Source organism: Marmota marmota, unplaced genomic scaffold, assembly GCF_001458135.2.
Source record: "Marmota marmota marmota unplaced genomic scaffold, marMar, whole genome shotgun sequence".
Lineage (NCBI taxonomy): Eukaryota > Metazoa > Chordata > Mammalia > Rodentia > Sciuridae > Marmota > Marmota marmota.
In genome coordinates, this window is record NW_026000185.1 from 22,939,034 (window position 1) to 22,954,003 (window position 14,970).

Consider the following 14,970-nt stretch of genomic DNA (forward strand, 5'->3'; position numbering starts at 1 on the left):
TTTCTCCACGATATCGTGGGTAAACACCTGGTCCTTGTCTGTTTTTTGATAACGGAGTACCCTCTATGGTGGTTTGAGAATGGCATTCATTAGCGCAATGTCTCCCTTTATGGCATCGTGGGCAAATACCCGGTATTCTACTCCTTTGATACCTAGCTTTGTTAAACCCTCCTCCTGTTTGTTCACAATTGTAGCATGTTTTTGGCCTGGCATCTAAAGCCTGTTGTACTGTAGCTGCCAGGACTTGCCCTTGTTCATTAATGTCTCTACATAATTTGATATATGTGTTTAAATCTCCATGTTTCCATGGTCTAATGGCCTCTTTACACCATCTGTTTGCTTGTTCAAAGGCTAGCTGTTTAATTAATGGCATTGCTTGCTCTCTACCCCAAAAACTCTGGTAGCTGTTTGAATAAGCCTATCTACAAATTCAGTGTAAGGTTCATTAGCTCCTTGTATTACCTTAGATAATTGACCTTGTAAATCTCCATGTCCTTGTAAAGTCTTCCATGCCCTAACTGCATCTGCAGCAATTTGTGAGTATATAGCAGGATCATATGCAATTTGTTGACCGGCCGTGGCTCTCAACAAAGAAACAGAAGACTTACTTAGGTCCCGGGAAGAGAGTTCCCAGGGCTTGGGGACCTAACGGGGCTCTGTCCCTGGAACTGGACTGTGGGAGCTGCCTTGTTCCTGCCAGGGTGGCAGCCCGAACCCCCCTGCCCAGCCCCCTCTGATAGCTTGCTGGGGAAGGTGGGCCACCTCGTTCTGCTGCCCACATGGCGTCCTCTGATACCACGGGGCAGGGTGGAGGCCTCATGATGCCGGACTCTCCACTCAGCTCCTTGGCCTCTGGTATGTGGGGGGCTCCTGGTGCTGCAGAGGAGGGGTGGAGGTCCAGCTCCTGCCCCGAGTGGGTTCCACCATGCTGCGGGTGGGAGAAGGGCAGGGTCCCCTGCACTATCTCTACACCTCCCAGCAGGGGGGTGGGCAGAGGCCAGCTGTCCTCTTGGCCCGGGTGAAGTGTTCTCTCTTGCTGGGTGACGTGTTCTCTGTTGCTGGGCTGCCCTCTTTTTCTCTTTGGCCAGAGAGAGAAGCGTCTGTGGGGCTGTTGTGTTTCAATCATGTCCACTGTGCTTCTGCACCGTCTCCAAGGCCCACTCTGGGATACAGGAGCCCAAAGCAAGGGCTGAGGGGCTCCTCCTCCTGCTGTTCCGCAGCCCCGCTCCCTGACCTGCCGCCTCCACCTCTGCCTCCACTGTGTGGAGTCGGCGGGGCGGAGCTCCCAGGAAGACCCAGGGGAAGGGCTCTGCTGCCCCTGGGCGGACTCAGCTGCCTTCCCCTGCGGTCTGGGTTTCCATCTCCCCAGTGAACACTCTCCTATTTAATATGCCGTATTTTTCTGATTCTGGAAAAGCTGACTAGCAGAAATAAGGATATTGCCATAAAACGGAACTTTGAAAATTCTCCAGTTGTGGCATTTCCTTCTTTATTCATTTCAAAAATTAAAACACTTTCTGATCCAGGAGAGCATGCAGTCCAAAATGTAAGGTGAGTTTTTAAAGAAAAAAAATTCTACAGGGATCCCAGGCCTTGGTTAATATTTACATTTAGATGACCTTCAGAGATCCTGTGTGAAGTTTGCAGGAGTAGCATGGAGTAGCCTCCAGAGAGCCTTGTTAGGATCTGTGCAGCTCGTCAGTACCCAGATCGCCCCCTGGTGGCGAGGAGAGCCGCCTGCTGTACCACAGGCCAGTCTCCCTGGCTGCAGTGAGTGCCCTTCAGTAGCTGGTCTCCAGAGCAGCCGTCCTGCCCCTCGCTCACACTGCAGACCTGTGGGAGTGTTGCTGCTGGCAAGAGGCAGGCTCATCGGGGATCCAGAGCAGAATCCGTGTGGCACTCAGTGAGCGCGTCTGGCCTCACAGCAGAAAGGCAGGCAGCTTGGCGTTCAGGTAGGGAAACCTGCAGAGCTTGGTTCATGGTCATCAGACCACGATGAATCCAATAAACCCTGGTAGTTTCAGTTCAGAAACACTGCAGTCCTCTCCACACGTTGGTGACCACAGCCTGTTTTAGTGGCTCTCTGCCACAGAAGACAAGACCCTGGTGAGGGGCACACGTGCAGAAGTCTCGTGTTGGTTTTTGAAGACTTGATTGCTTATTTTAAAAAACAGACATTACATTTTAGAGCAGCTTTTTATTTATAGGGAGATTAAGCATATAGACTGATGGCCACATTACCAAAAGCAGTATTCAGTTTCAGTGCAATCCCCATGAGAATGCAAAGGACATTCTTCACAGAACTAGGAAAAAATAGTTCTAAAATTAATTTTGGAGAATAAAAGACCCAGAATAGCCAAAGCAGTCCTGAGTAGGGGACTCACAACACTTGATATTAAATTATGCCCCAGAGCTGTGGTAACAAAACAGCATGGTGTTGGCATCATGGTAACATGACATGAAGACCCATGGAACAGAGCAGAGGACAGGGACAGTCCACACACCTGCCGCCATCTGGCGCTGGAAAGAAATATAGGTGGGAGGAAAAAACACCCTTTTAACAAATCAACGTTGGGACAACTGGAAATCCACATGAGGAAGAATGAAACCTGATCCCTGCCTCTCACCTGCACAAAAGTCAAATCACTGTGGATCAAGTACCTCGGAATTAGATGAGGAGCCTTGCAACTGCGGGAAGGAAACATAGGGGGACCAACAGTCCATCATAGGTGTATGACCAGCTTCCTTACCAGACCCTTCTAGCTCAGGAGATAAACCAAGAATCATTAGTGGGTCGGCATCCTGCACAGCAGAGGAAACAAGCATACAGAGAGAGAGAGCCTGTAATGGGAACAATCCTTGCCAGCTATAGGGGATTAATACCCAGACTACATGAAGAACTCAGAAAACCCCAAATAACCCAATCAGCATATAGGCAAAATAGCTAAATAGAAACTTCTTGAAAAAAGGAAAGCAAATGGCCAACGGATATGAAGAAATGTTAAGCATCTCTAGCACTCGGGGGACCGCATATCAAAACCACACTGGGATCTCCTCTCACACCCGTCAGATAGATGGCAGTGGTCAGAAATACCACAATAAGAAGTGCTAGTGAGGATGTGGGCAGAGGTTCACGCCCACATCCTAGGTGGGCCTGCAAGTCCACACAGTCACCCTGGAAAGCACTAAGGGAGTCCTCAAAAAGCTAGGGATGCAACCACCTAGGGCCAGCGTCCCACCACTCAGTGTTCATCCAGACGACTACAGCGTGCTGGAGGGACCCAGCCACTTCAGTATTTGTGGCAGCACCGCCCATCACAGTCAAGGCATACAGAAGTTAAAAAGAAGAGCACGGCCTGGACTTGTCCTGTGGTCAGCGTCTTGTGCTGGTGCTGGTGGTGTGTTGGAGTCCTCGACCAGAGTGGTGCGCTGCTCCAACTGAAGTCCCTAGGGCGTCTGGAGTTCCTCAGGCCTCCTTTCCTGTCCTTGCTGTCCTCAGCTTCACATCACACCCAGCTGTCACGTTTCTTTAGGTTCCTCTAGGGGACAGCAGTGTTTCACTTTCCTTACTTGATGGCCTGTCAGTTTTGAGGGCTACTCAGTGAGTTGCCTGTGGGACGCCCATTGTTGGAATCTGTGTTCCTCATGAGGCTTGGCTGTGTGTTTTTAAGAGAAAGATCCCAATACCTGGAGCTCTTTCCGTGGCGGCACTCCAGGGCACATGCACACCACCAGCATGGTGGGTGACGCTGTTGCTGCCTCTGTCAGGGGCCACGGCAGAGTATAGGCCTCTCCTGTGGGACAGCTCTCCCCGCCCCTTGCTGCTTTCTCCAGGAGGAAGCCGTGGTGGGCAGCCCACATGTCAGGAGGGCTGTCCCCTCCTCCCCTGTGGGCTGTCCCCAGGCGCTGTCCTGGCTTCAGCTCTTCAGTGGCTCCTGGGCCCACCTGCCACACTGACAGCAGCGTGGGGTTTCCTGATTTGTTTTGATTTTCGCCAGCCCTTCTTACTTCTGGCACTATAGGATTCTCTAGGCTGATTTGTGTATATTCCTGCCCAGCCCCAGAGTCGGCCATTTCTCTTGGGAGCCTGGCTCCTTTCATTGTTGAATGGTATTAGGGACCAAGATTCGTGTGCAGGGGTACCCGTTGCTGCTGGTGTCTTTTGGGTTCTCCCAGCTGGCAGTGGGGAAGCATGTGTGTGTTCTGACCTCAGGTCTGTAAGGATGTCTGTGCATGGCCTCTGAGGTGTCCCCTGGACGTGCTGATGGGGCATGCTAGACTCTGGCTGCACACACCACTCTGGCCTCCCCCGTGCTCATGTGTAAGTGCCGCTCTAGCAGTGTGAAGCCGGCTCCTAGCAGTGTGAAGCCGGCTCCTACCGGCAGGCGTGCACCCTCTTAACTGTTCCACTCAGGGCGGTTCCTTTTGTCTTAGCCTCACCTGCTGGGCTCGCTTTTAGATCCCTCGGTCAGTCCCTCTTACCCCAAGACAGAGGCCTGGCTCCGCCTTCTCTCCCCTGGTGTAAGCCACTCTCTGGCTCCCAGAGACCCGTCTCTGACCAGTGCTCACTTGCCTGCTGGGCCTCAAGCTTGGCAGACTCTCCTAGAACTCAAAGGCAGTGCTGCTGGGTGAGCTGGCACAGAGCACTTGCCCGTTTTCAGGACATGGCCGGCTTCCCCATGGCGGCCGACCACTGTACTGCTCCTGAGAGGTGGAGAGAGCTGGTGAGAGCAGCCTTCCACCTCCAGACATCTGGGACTGAACTCTAGCTGGGCCTCTCTCGTCCTTGGCAAGGCTTGAATTTTTCTAGCTTGAGTTTCCTCCTTTGGAATATGAGAAAAAACAGTATTTAAGAGTCAGGAGCCTCTGTCAAGATTCAGTGAATTAACACATGTATGATGCTTGTTGCTGTGACCGTAATAAATGCTGCTGGTTGCTAAGTTCTTCAGCAGACCTTAAAACCAGACCATGATAATGAGACATGGCAGGAGACAAGAAGAGACCATGCAGGACGATGGCAGAAGAGGCCTCTGAGCGCCTGGAGGGAAGGCCACTACCCAGTCTCCATCTGCCACTGAGTGAAGAGTGAGGTGAAGGTAGTGGGTGGGGTTGGTCCTGCTCACCTGGGCTTGAAGGAAAAGCAGACTCGCACAATGGGGACAAAGACGGCGTCTGCCCAGAGACACACCAGGCCTGGGGGCCGCAGCAAAGCCCAGGCAGGCCCTTGCCCTGTGCTGGAGGTGGACAGCAGTGTGGAAAACAGAGTGCAGGGCTGAGGAGTGGGCAGACTGCTGGACGCGTGGCCCACCAAAGGCAAACCTGGAGGATACAGACAACAGACAGGTAGATGGACGCAGTGAGCACAGGGCAGTGACGGCCTCCCAGCAAGGAGCTCCCAGGTCAGGCCCGAGGCCCAAGCCCCCAAGCAGAAGGGACGCATCCCCAAAAGCCAGGGTCATCCTGCCACTACAGACTGATGGGGACACAACAAAAAGAAAACCGGACCAATGTCCTTGACGAAACAGGCCAGAAGTTCTTGATGAAGGACTTGCAGACAGAATTCAACAGCACCTCAAAAGGCCACACCATGGTCAATAGGGCCTACTCCGGAGATGCCAGGAAGGTTCAGCAAATCAGTAAGTGTGACACAGAATCAGGAGTGACAATCCCATGACAGTCTCAAAAGATGAGGGAAAATCTCTGATAAAACTGAACTCCCAAAACATACTCAATAAAATATTTCGTGAAGAAAAAATGAAAAATAAAAGTGAAAACCAGCAAAGGGAGGAACCACCAGAGATCCAACATTTCAGAGTCTCTGTAGGCCCGGTGGGAAGAGGAGATCTCACTACACTGAGCTCGTTCATTGAAAGGAATAGGAAGTCAACAAATAAATACCCTAACATTGCATCTCAGAGACCTAGAAAAAGCAAAATTAACACCCAAAGCAGTAGAAAACGGAAAAAATTAAGATCAGCTGAAATCAATAAAATTAAAACAAAAAAAATGACAAAACAAAAAGTTGGTTATTTGAAAAAAATAAATAAAATTGATAAACCCTTAGCCAAACTAATGAAGAAAAGAGAAAACTCAAATCACTAAAATGCTCTATGAAAAACTAAATATCCCACCGGACACTACTGAAATACGGATGATAATGAAAAACTATTTTAAAAATTTACATTTTAATAAAATAGGAAATATGAAGACATGACATTTCTAGAGACATATGACCTGCCCAAGTTGCATCAGGAAAACAGAAAAATTTAAACAGATCAGTTTCAAGCAGTAGAATTGCTGATGCCATCAGATCTCGCCAGATGCCCCTGTTGAGGAGATGAGCTGGGTTCAGAGGAGTGAAGAAAACAGCGAGAAATCATGCAAAAACGTGCACATGAGTTTCCCAGGTCGCGGGTGGGACTGCTCTGTGACCTTCAGGGTCCTCTTCCACACTGGAAGGCAAGAGAGAGCGCACACCTAGATTCTCTTTATTTTCTAGGGGGACACACAGAGGAGCTTGATGGAATGTTCTTCACCAAATAAGGCAGGGGGTAGGTTTCAAAGGTGGAGCCTTGCTTCGTGGCGTCTTGTGGTCAGCAGATTGATTGACATCGCGGCACGTGACACCCATCTCAGGTGTTGTGTGGGATCACAGGGAGAGGGAGAGGAGAGCACACTTGTGTCGCACAGCCCAGTCAGCGTGCAACACCCTATGCCCCTCATATGGCTCCAGGGCGCATAGCTCGCACACACAGCCCACAGGTGGCTCGCGACAGTCAGAAGCCAACCAAAGAAAAGCCCAGGACCAGATGGGCTTTCAGCCAGGTTCCACCAGACCCTCATAGAAGAACTCCACCAATGCTCCTCCAGGTACCCCGCGATACAGGAAAGGAGGGGACCCTTTCAACCCCAGTCTGTGACATGACACGGGAAAGGAGGGGACCCTTCCAACCCCAGTCTGAGAAGCATGACAGGCAGGAGAGGTACTTTGGATCTGCAGGTCATGCTGAGGAGGCAGAGCCAGATCCCGCCCCATGTCTGTCCTCATGGCCAACAGGTACCTTGTGTTTGCACAGAGGAGGAACTGGGCCAGGGGCTGTGCCGTCGCGGGCTGGTGGAGCTGAGCTCTGGGGGAGCACCCTGTTCTGGTTCTGCAGAGGGATCCAGGGGGGCCTTCCCACTGCAAGGACAGTCACCACTTGCTGCTCAGGGCGTCTGTCTGTCAGACCTGTGACCCTGGAGGGGGCAGTTCAGTTCCCTTGAGGTGCGTGGATGGCCTCAGGGTGGGTGCTATGCCTGCCTCTCTCCTGAGGATGCAAGACACTGAAGGCTACAAGTGCTGACAGCCCGTGTCCCTGCAGTCTTGTCTCGGTCTTGAAGGGGGTGGGGGTATGGGGGGCTGAGAGACCCTGCACTACTGGTTTCTAGACAGACACTTATTTTAAATGATTAACTTGCCCTGTGCACCGTTGAGTGGGTCACACGGTTAAAGTAGTGGAGGGGACGGTGCGGAACTAAGGCAGGCTCCTTTCTGCTTCCGCTTATTTGTGGGGCCTGGGCCGCGGCTTTGCGCAGAGGCAGCTTCCTGCGTCCCTGTTGCCGCAGCCCTGTTCACCATGGAGCCACGGCCCTGGTGGCTGCTCTGTTTCCAGCATAGCCCAGCAGTGTTTCATTGCTGGGACCAAAATGCCTAGCGAGAGCAGCTCAGAGGAGGGATATCTATTTTGGGGTCACAGTTTCAGAGGCTCAGTCCATCGTAGGTCAACTCCATTGCTCTGGGCCCAGGTGAGGCTGCATATCCTGGGAGGCGGGGCGCTCAGCTCATGTGGGTGTCAGGGGCCAGGAAAGAGGCAGGGCAGCCCCACGACTAGCCCTTCCAGCCACAGCCCACCGGCCCACACCAGGACGGACTGATTGGTCACAGCTGTCACATCTGGTCATTTCACCTCTGAATGTCCCTACACTGACAGGAGGTTTGAGGAACACCCTCAGATCCAGACCATGACACCTTCAGTTTCCTTGGAGCTAATCAATATGTGATGGTGATGATGATGAAGATGGCAAGAAGGATGATGTCTAGGTTTCTGCATTCTTTAGTGGATTCAGCCCTCAGGGTCTCTGCCAGGGCAGTCTGCACTGGACTCTCAGCATCTTGGGTTTCCCATGAGGTCCCTCTCTCGGAGCTGTCTTTCCAGGGACACTTTCTGATCCCCCTGTGGTGGGCAGGTCCCTCTCTATCCAGGTCTCCTTGGCTTCTCCCCTTGAGAGCTCTCTGGTTTCCTGGGTCCTGTGTTTCTGTTTGACTTGTCCCTACTTCATGGGAAACGTCCTCCCAGGAACTACTGAGTGTGCGACAGGTGAGATCCTGGGTGTCTGCAGACGTCACCCTCCTCCACCCTGTGGAGGGCCCGCTTCTGTGGGCTGGACGGTGCTCTGCTGCACGCAGGTCAGTGCAGTGGGAAGACTGGGGGCCCCGTCCTCCCTGTGGTGCCCAGCCTGGGTCCTGCTGGGTCTCCTCCGCTGCCACCGGGCTCCATGGTGGACCTTTCCATCACTTAGTGGGGTTTCCTGTGGGACCACAGTGAACACAATCTTTTAAACACCCTGGTATCAGAGACCCTGTGCTGTCCCTGCTGTGTGAGAAGGAGAGGAAGCAGTGAGCATGGGCCCTCGGTCAGCAGCATGGTGGCTCCAGGGAGGCAGTGCCAGGGCCAGGGCGCACTGCCCTGCACAGCCTGGCTCCATCAGTCAGGGCCATGCCTCACTGCCTTGCCCCGTGCCTTGAGACCATCCGTGACCTTCTGAGTTTGTAACTCTGCATAGACCACCTCCCCGTGCTTGGATTGGAAGAGTTCTTGAGGCGGGATGACCTCATGTCTCAGGACACTTAGCCTCCAGTTTTATGATTTGGATTTAATGTCCCTGTTTACGCCGCTGTCATTAGCAGTGTCTGCGTCAGTCATACTTAATTTGACCTTTTACACGAATAGTACGACTTTCTCTGAGCTCTTTGTATCAGGTACTTCTGTCCTCAAATCGTCATGAGAGGTCTTTGGGGTCTGATGACTCGGGGCTCATTTCAGATCAACCTATTATGGACTATTTGTGCCACCCCCATCCCTGACCCCTTGTGTGGCTGCATGGAGACGGGGCTGGATGGGATCTGGGAGTGGGCCTGGTCTGATAGACCTGCGTCCTTGAGACAGGGTTCACCCTCTCCGAGCCCAAACCGAGGAGAGGCTGCGTGGGACACAGCCAGAAGGCAGCCACTGCAGGCTGGGAAGGCCCACCCTGTAGACAGTCCTCCTGGCCTGGCCGCGGCAGCCACAGCCTCAGGGCCTTCTGGTTTGTGTTCTCAGTGGCACGTGCCAGGTGTCAGCTTCCAGTTGACAAGTCTGTGTACCTGGTTTCTGTATTCCGAACCAGCTGGAGGCCCAGAACCAGTAAGAATGGGTTCCCCCAGGGCTGGACTTCTCCCAGCACCCGGAGTCCGCCAGTCTCCTGAGGTGCAGCCAGCAGTTTTGTGATACATGTAGAATAGTTTATGGGTTTTGCCTGCCTGTGTGTGTGTCTCAATGTGTCTGTGTGTGTATGAATCTTTGCATGTGTATGTCTGTATGTGTGTGTATGTCTGTGCGTGTCTGTGTGTGTGTGTCTGTGTATGTGTTTGCATGTGTCTGTGTGTGCACACACACGTGTACCTCCTAGATTGAACTATAAAATATGTTTTTTACCGTAGGCTGGAATAAAAAGGAGAGTCAGGTCTATTGCTCTAGTCCAGACAGACCCTTTAGTCCTCAGGCTGTCTGTGGCCAGTGATCACTGATGAGTCTGAGGAGGAGGAGGCCTGGGGTCATGAAGGCTGAGGGGCCAGACTCTAGACCTGGAGCTGGACCCCAGAGGGACAGGAATAGCAAGGAGGGCTGTGTGGCCTGTTCTCACAGACACAGCTGGGAGCCCCAGAGGCTCCCCGTGGGGCCACATTCTGGGTGATCGTTGTCCCCTCCTCTGCCCAGGGCACATGCCAGGTGCTTTGTGGTCACCTGTAAAGGGCCTGGGCCAGGTGCACAGGCATGAAGGGGAGGGAGTGGCAAAGGGCAGCCTTGGGGGCCTCACTGCTGAGGTACGCTGACGAGTCTCCTCCTGTGCTAGTCAGGGAGCCCTGTCTCCACAGGAGTGCGGGGGCCTTCTGCATGGACACACTGAGACGGTCCTTTCTGTATTGTGCAGCCCGTAGCAGCAGAGTCCCGTCCTGTCTCCCAGGACGTCAGTGAGCAGGTGGGGTTTTTTCACCCTGGTCTTCTAGCTTCGCTTAGAGGTCAGGAGGATGGGGCTGGCCTCAGTGTCCTGAGTGATGGCTACAGGGTGGGTCAGGGCCTCCTCTCGGCCTAATCTTGGCTGGTGGGCAGTGCGGGAGGTCACTGCAGATGGGCTGTGAGGTGCTACCGTTGGGCAGCTAAGGAGCAGGGACCTGTGGCACAGGAGCTGTCCTGGGCTAAAGGGATGGGGGTGTGGCGCTTCCCAGAGAAAAGACAGGGACCTGACGTGCAAGCTAGTGCAAACCAGACAGGCAGCATGGGAGCCTGGAAGGTGGGGCCTGCTCTCTGGAGTCCGCGGGTGCCTGTGTTCAAATGGGTGGCCATCTCTACCACCCTGGGCCGAGACTTGGGCAGACAGCAGCAGCTGGGGGAGGCCACAGCTGGAATTGGCTCAGTCAGTGGAAGACGGTGGCCTATGAGCAGAGCTTCTCAGGAAGATGGTGGGGCGTGGGTGTGAGCACCAGGGGAAAGGGTCAGCTCCTTCCACAGTAGTGGGTGGAGAACAGTCAGGGCCTCCAGTCTGGGAGAGATGAAGGAAGAGAGCCCTGGGGGCACTATTTCAAAGAATGGTCTTCCAAGGAGATTTCTCAGAGCTGTTGGGTAAGAAATTAGATGCCACAGTAAATTCCAAACCCAGGAGCCTGCTTATTTTCAATAATTCCTTTTCAGCTGGACCAGGAAGCTCTTGCTTGACTTGGTTCATGGAGTTAATCAGGCTCTGTTTTCGTTTCTGACAGTTAACTGTCAACGGTGCGTTTCAGCACAGCGGGTACACTCTCCACGGTGCTGCCAGGCAGGCGCTGGGGGAGAGCCCTTACAGCTCAGCTGGTTTCCCCGAGAACTGCCTCAGCTTTGCCTTCATTCCTCGTTGACTTTTGAGAAGCAATTTCCTTAAGAGTACAAATTGGATTATTCCTCTTTATTGAATTGGCTTTCTGCTAATGAGGTATTGTATGCATGTTGGACTGGAAAGGCTGGTTGGAGTCATTTAGCATTTCAGAGTTGGAAGGCATTGATTAGGGCTTTGCTAATAACTCAAGCGGAGTTTGGTAATAAAAAGGCTTCTACCAGATGCAGCTAATAGCCACAAAAATCCAGCCAGACAGAAGGCGGCTGCAGGACTGAGGTAGCTGGGCCCTGAGCGCTGGCAGCACTGGGCAATTTGATGCCCGTCAGCAATACTGCTCCCACAGCCCCACCCGGGCCAGGACATCTCCCATCCCACAGCTGGTCCTCGGCCCGTGGGTTGCAGTGCCCAGGGGAAGCGCCTGCCCATGCTGCAGGCTGCTCCGTCAGGAAACCAGGTGTGGAATGTGGAAGTGTTGCCTGACAGGGAGAAAAACCAGGTGCATTAGTGCCTTCCCCGTGGATGGTTCCCCTTCTGACCTGAGGCTGATTTCTTCCCAGTTTAAGATCGAGGGAGAATGGTGGACGTGGATCGACTATGGCCGCTTCCAGGAGCTCGTCCAGGAGTACGAAGATAGCGGTGGGTCAAAGTCCTTCAGTGCAGAGGACTACATGGCCAAAACCCCTCCCTGGGCTTTATTCGGTGCCAGGGAAAGAGGCTTTGATCCCAAGGACACAAGACATCAGAGAAAGAACAAATCCAAGGACGTTTCTGGATGTTGAGCTTATCTGAATTCCGGATGCGGGAGGACAGAAGCGAGGCAGCCCCCAGGTCCTCGACCCTGCAGATCTCGTCTCCCCCATGGCTGTCCTGTGGGACTGGAGACGGCCACACACTTGGTGCCTTGGAGCAGCTCCCCACTTCTTGCCTGGACTCTGTGCCTCCCCGCTGTATTTCTGAGAGGAGGTTGTTTGGGCAGGGAAGAGCCATGACTAGGATTTAACTAGTGGTTTTGAATCAGTCTTTGCGAGACGTCCGGAGTGTCACTCATGGGAGCCTTGTGCAGCGTGGACACAGGCCCCACCTTGGGCCCTGGGCTTCTTGTGCCCCTGGTTACAGAGATTGGCTCCAGCCCTTCTCACAGCCTGCGAAGCCTGTCAGCTGTCAGTTTGCAGATCTCTAAGTACTGCATTGATTACATCACTATGCACCACTGGAGCTTTAGGAAGCTCTTCTGGACCGCACTCTGCCAGTCCCCAGGTCCCCACCGTCACCATGGGACACGGTACATGGCCACATGGAGCAGAGGCGTCCTCTTGCCAGAGGGGTGCCTCCCAAGGGCCCTGGGCCATCTGCCTCCCCTGCGCCCTGGGCTTCTGGTTGGCAAGGCCGCTGCCTGGGCCTCCTCTTGCCACTGGGGTCCCCCCCTGTACTCTGTGGCCCTCACTGAGTCACACAGTCTGTTCTTGAAGGCTCAGGCTTTCTCTAATGGAAAACAACACACTCAATATTTTTTTTTTCAAGTTGTCAAAGTTATTTTAAAATTCTTTTATCTAAAAATAAATGAAACGATCTTTTCTGAAGACTTGGAGCACAAATATTCTCATGTGCCCAGCGTAAGGTCCTTCTGGTCCTCCGGGATCTGAGCCCTGCCAGACCCACCTCCTCACGCGGCAGCTGTTTTGTGAGGCTGAAGTTAGATTCATAGGTGACGCAACCTTCCTGCCTGCTTAGTTGAAAAACGATACCGTGTTTATTTCTAAGTGGCAAGAGTCAAACACCTCTCCCTTGTGACGTGGGACGGTGAATATGGGAGAACCCTCTCTCTCTCTCTCTCTCTCTCGTTCTTCCACTGTCTGCTTCACTTCTGAGGCCAGACGTGTGGGGGCTTTCCCCAATGACCGACGGCGTGGCTGTGACCTGGGGTTGGCTCAGTTCTGACACTGACTAGAGGTGGCACACAGCCCCCGGGTTAGGGGCTTGGTCCCGACAGCAGTTGGTTAGTGGATCCCTGAGTCACTGAGGCTGCAAGTGGGGGGTCCCCTCAGTTCCCCTCTTGGGCCTGGTAAGTTGCTTAACAGGCTCTCAGAACCCGGGACGACCATGTGCAGACTGTGATTTGCAGGGAAGGTGGAGGGGGCACCACCCTCTCCTCTCCCACCAATCTGGAAGCCCCACAGACCCCATAGTTGGCAGTCTTAAGCAGCTCTGTCACTAGACACCATGCGTCTCCAGCTCCTTGCCCCTGCTGGAGGGTTGGGAATGGGCTGAGAGCTTCAAGGACCAGCCCAAGTCCAGAAGCCCAGCCAGGGCACCTGAGAACATCCCAGAGAGTACGAGCTGTCCACGTGGAGCCGCCAAAGGCCAGATGTTAGGACAAAGGGCATAGATAGCTAGCACCCCTGCCACCCCGGAGATAAAAGGGTTCTAGGACCTTTGTGTCAGGATGCAGGGGGAGAGAGGACAGATATGTGTGTCATTGTTATGGCTGGGATGTGAGGTGACACCGAAGCCTTGTTACAGCAGGAATGTCCCAGGGTGAAATGAAGGGGCTCATCCTGGGGTGGATGCCCTGGGGGTGGCAGTGGGCAGGTGGCACCTAGCTGGAGGGTTGGCTCATGGGGCTTCCCTGGAAGGTGCACCCTCCCTGCACACCCTACCCTGCCTCCCTGCTCCCCGACCCCACCGTTTGTGAGCAGCCCCTTCCCCCTGTCTCACCTGCCATCCATCCATCCATCTGTGGATTGAGACCTGCAACCTGAGCCCCAAGTGAACCTTCTCTCAGATGTTCTTGTGGATATTTTGGTCACAGGGAAGCTGAAGCTGCGTAGCAGAGTCACAGGTGGGGGAGACAGGCATCACAGCACCTGTCCCCCACCCCCAGGCTTCAGCACACAGAGGCAGCCCCGCAGGGCAGTGGCCCTGTGCTAGCAAACAGAAGCACCTTCGTGGAGAAGCATGTGCTATGGAGCCAGAGCCCAGCTGGGTGTGGGATGGCTCGCCAGGCATCCAGGTGCGGGAGGCTGAGGGGGCCCTATGTTTACCCCAACCAACAGACCCCTCCCTTAGAGAAAGCAAACCTCTGGACTCTGCCTCCGTGACAGGTAAGGAATTGTTTTTGTATGCCTGAAAACATTTGAGAACAGATCAAAGGATATTTCTGGCCTTGAGCTTATCTGACTTCAGAATGCTGAAGGACAAACTAAATGGCCCAGAAGGTTCTTCTTTCTATTTAAAAAAAAAAAAAAAAAAAGGAGGAATAATAACATGGCACATTGATCCCAGTTCACAGTCACAAGGAGATTCTGGAGTGCCCAGGGCACCTTCAAGGGAATCTGGAATCTACCCGAACAGAGAGTGGGAGGGGAGGGACCCAGGTCCACCACCATGGTCTGCTTGCAAACAAAGCCTCTGATTCCCATTGGAATCTTTCCTGGCAAATGGTTCTAACATTAGCTGAAAAATTAGCCACCAAGTGGGAATAGTTAAGAAATTTTAGAAAAAATAACAAAGTTGCCTTGTAAGATACCAAAACATGATAATAATTAAAATGAAACAAAACCAGTTTCCAAAATGAGTGGGGGCTTAGTGACACTCTTCCTTTGGAACAGTGTAACAATGAGCAAAATAACTAAATCAACCAATTTCATTTTTTTTTTCTTGGTACCAGGAATTGAACCCAGGGGCACCTTATCACTGAGCCACATCCCCAGCCCTATTTTATTTTGGGACACGATTTTGCTAAATTGCTGAGGCTGGCCCTGAAGTTGCGTCCTCCTTCCTCAGCCTCCGGAGTCCCTGGGA

The 14,970-nt window shown here is 53.1% G+C and overlaps 1 protein-coding gene across 7 annotated transcripts in view; it reads left to right on the forward strand.

Annotated features, from left to right (window-relative positions):
• Window positions 1-14,970, forward strand: part of LOC107147020 (S-adenosyl-L-methionine-dependent tRNA 4-demethylwyosine synthase TYW1-like) — a 194,855-nt gene that overhangs the window by 99,430 nt on the left and 80,455 nt on the right. For 4 of the 7 annotated variants that reach the window (XM_015491395.2, XM_015491397.2, XM_048789876.1 and 1 more), the window contains one exon: window positions 11,727-12,749. The exons of the other annotated variants lie outside the window; for them this stretch is intronic. In XM_015491395.2, coding sequence (XP_015346881.1) covers window positions 11,727-11,948 — 222 coding nt within the window. In that variant the 3' untranslated portion in view covers window positions 11,949-12,749. Of the gene's footprint in view, window positions 1-11,726; window positions 12,750-14,970 lie in introns of those variants that run through there. 7 annotated transcript variants of the gene reach the window in all.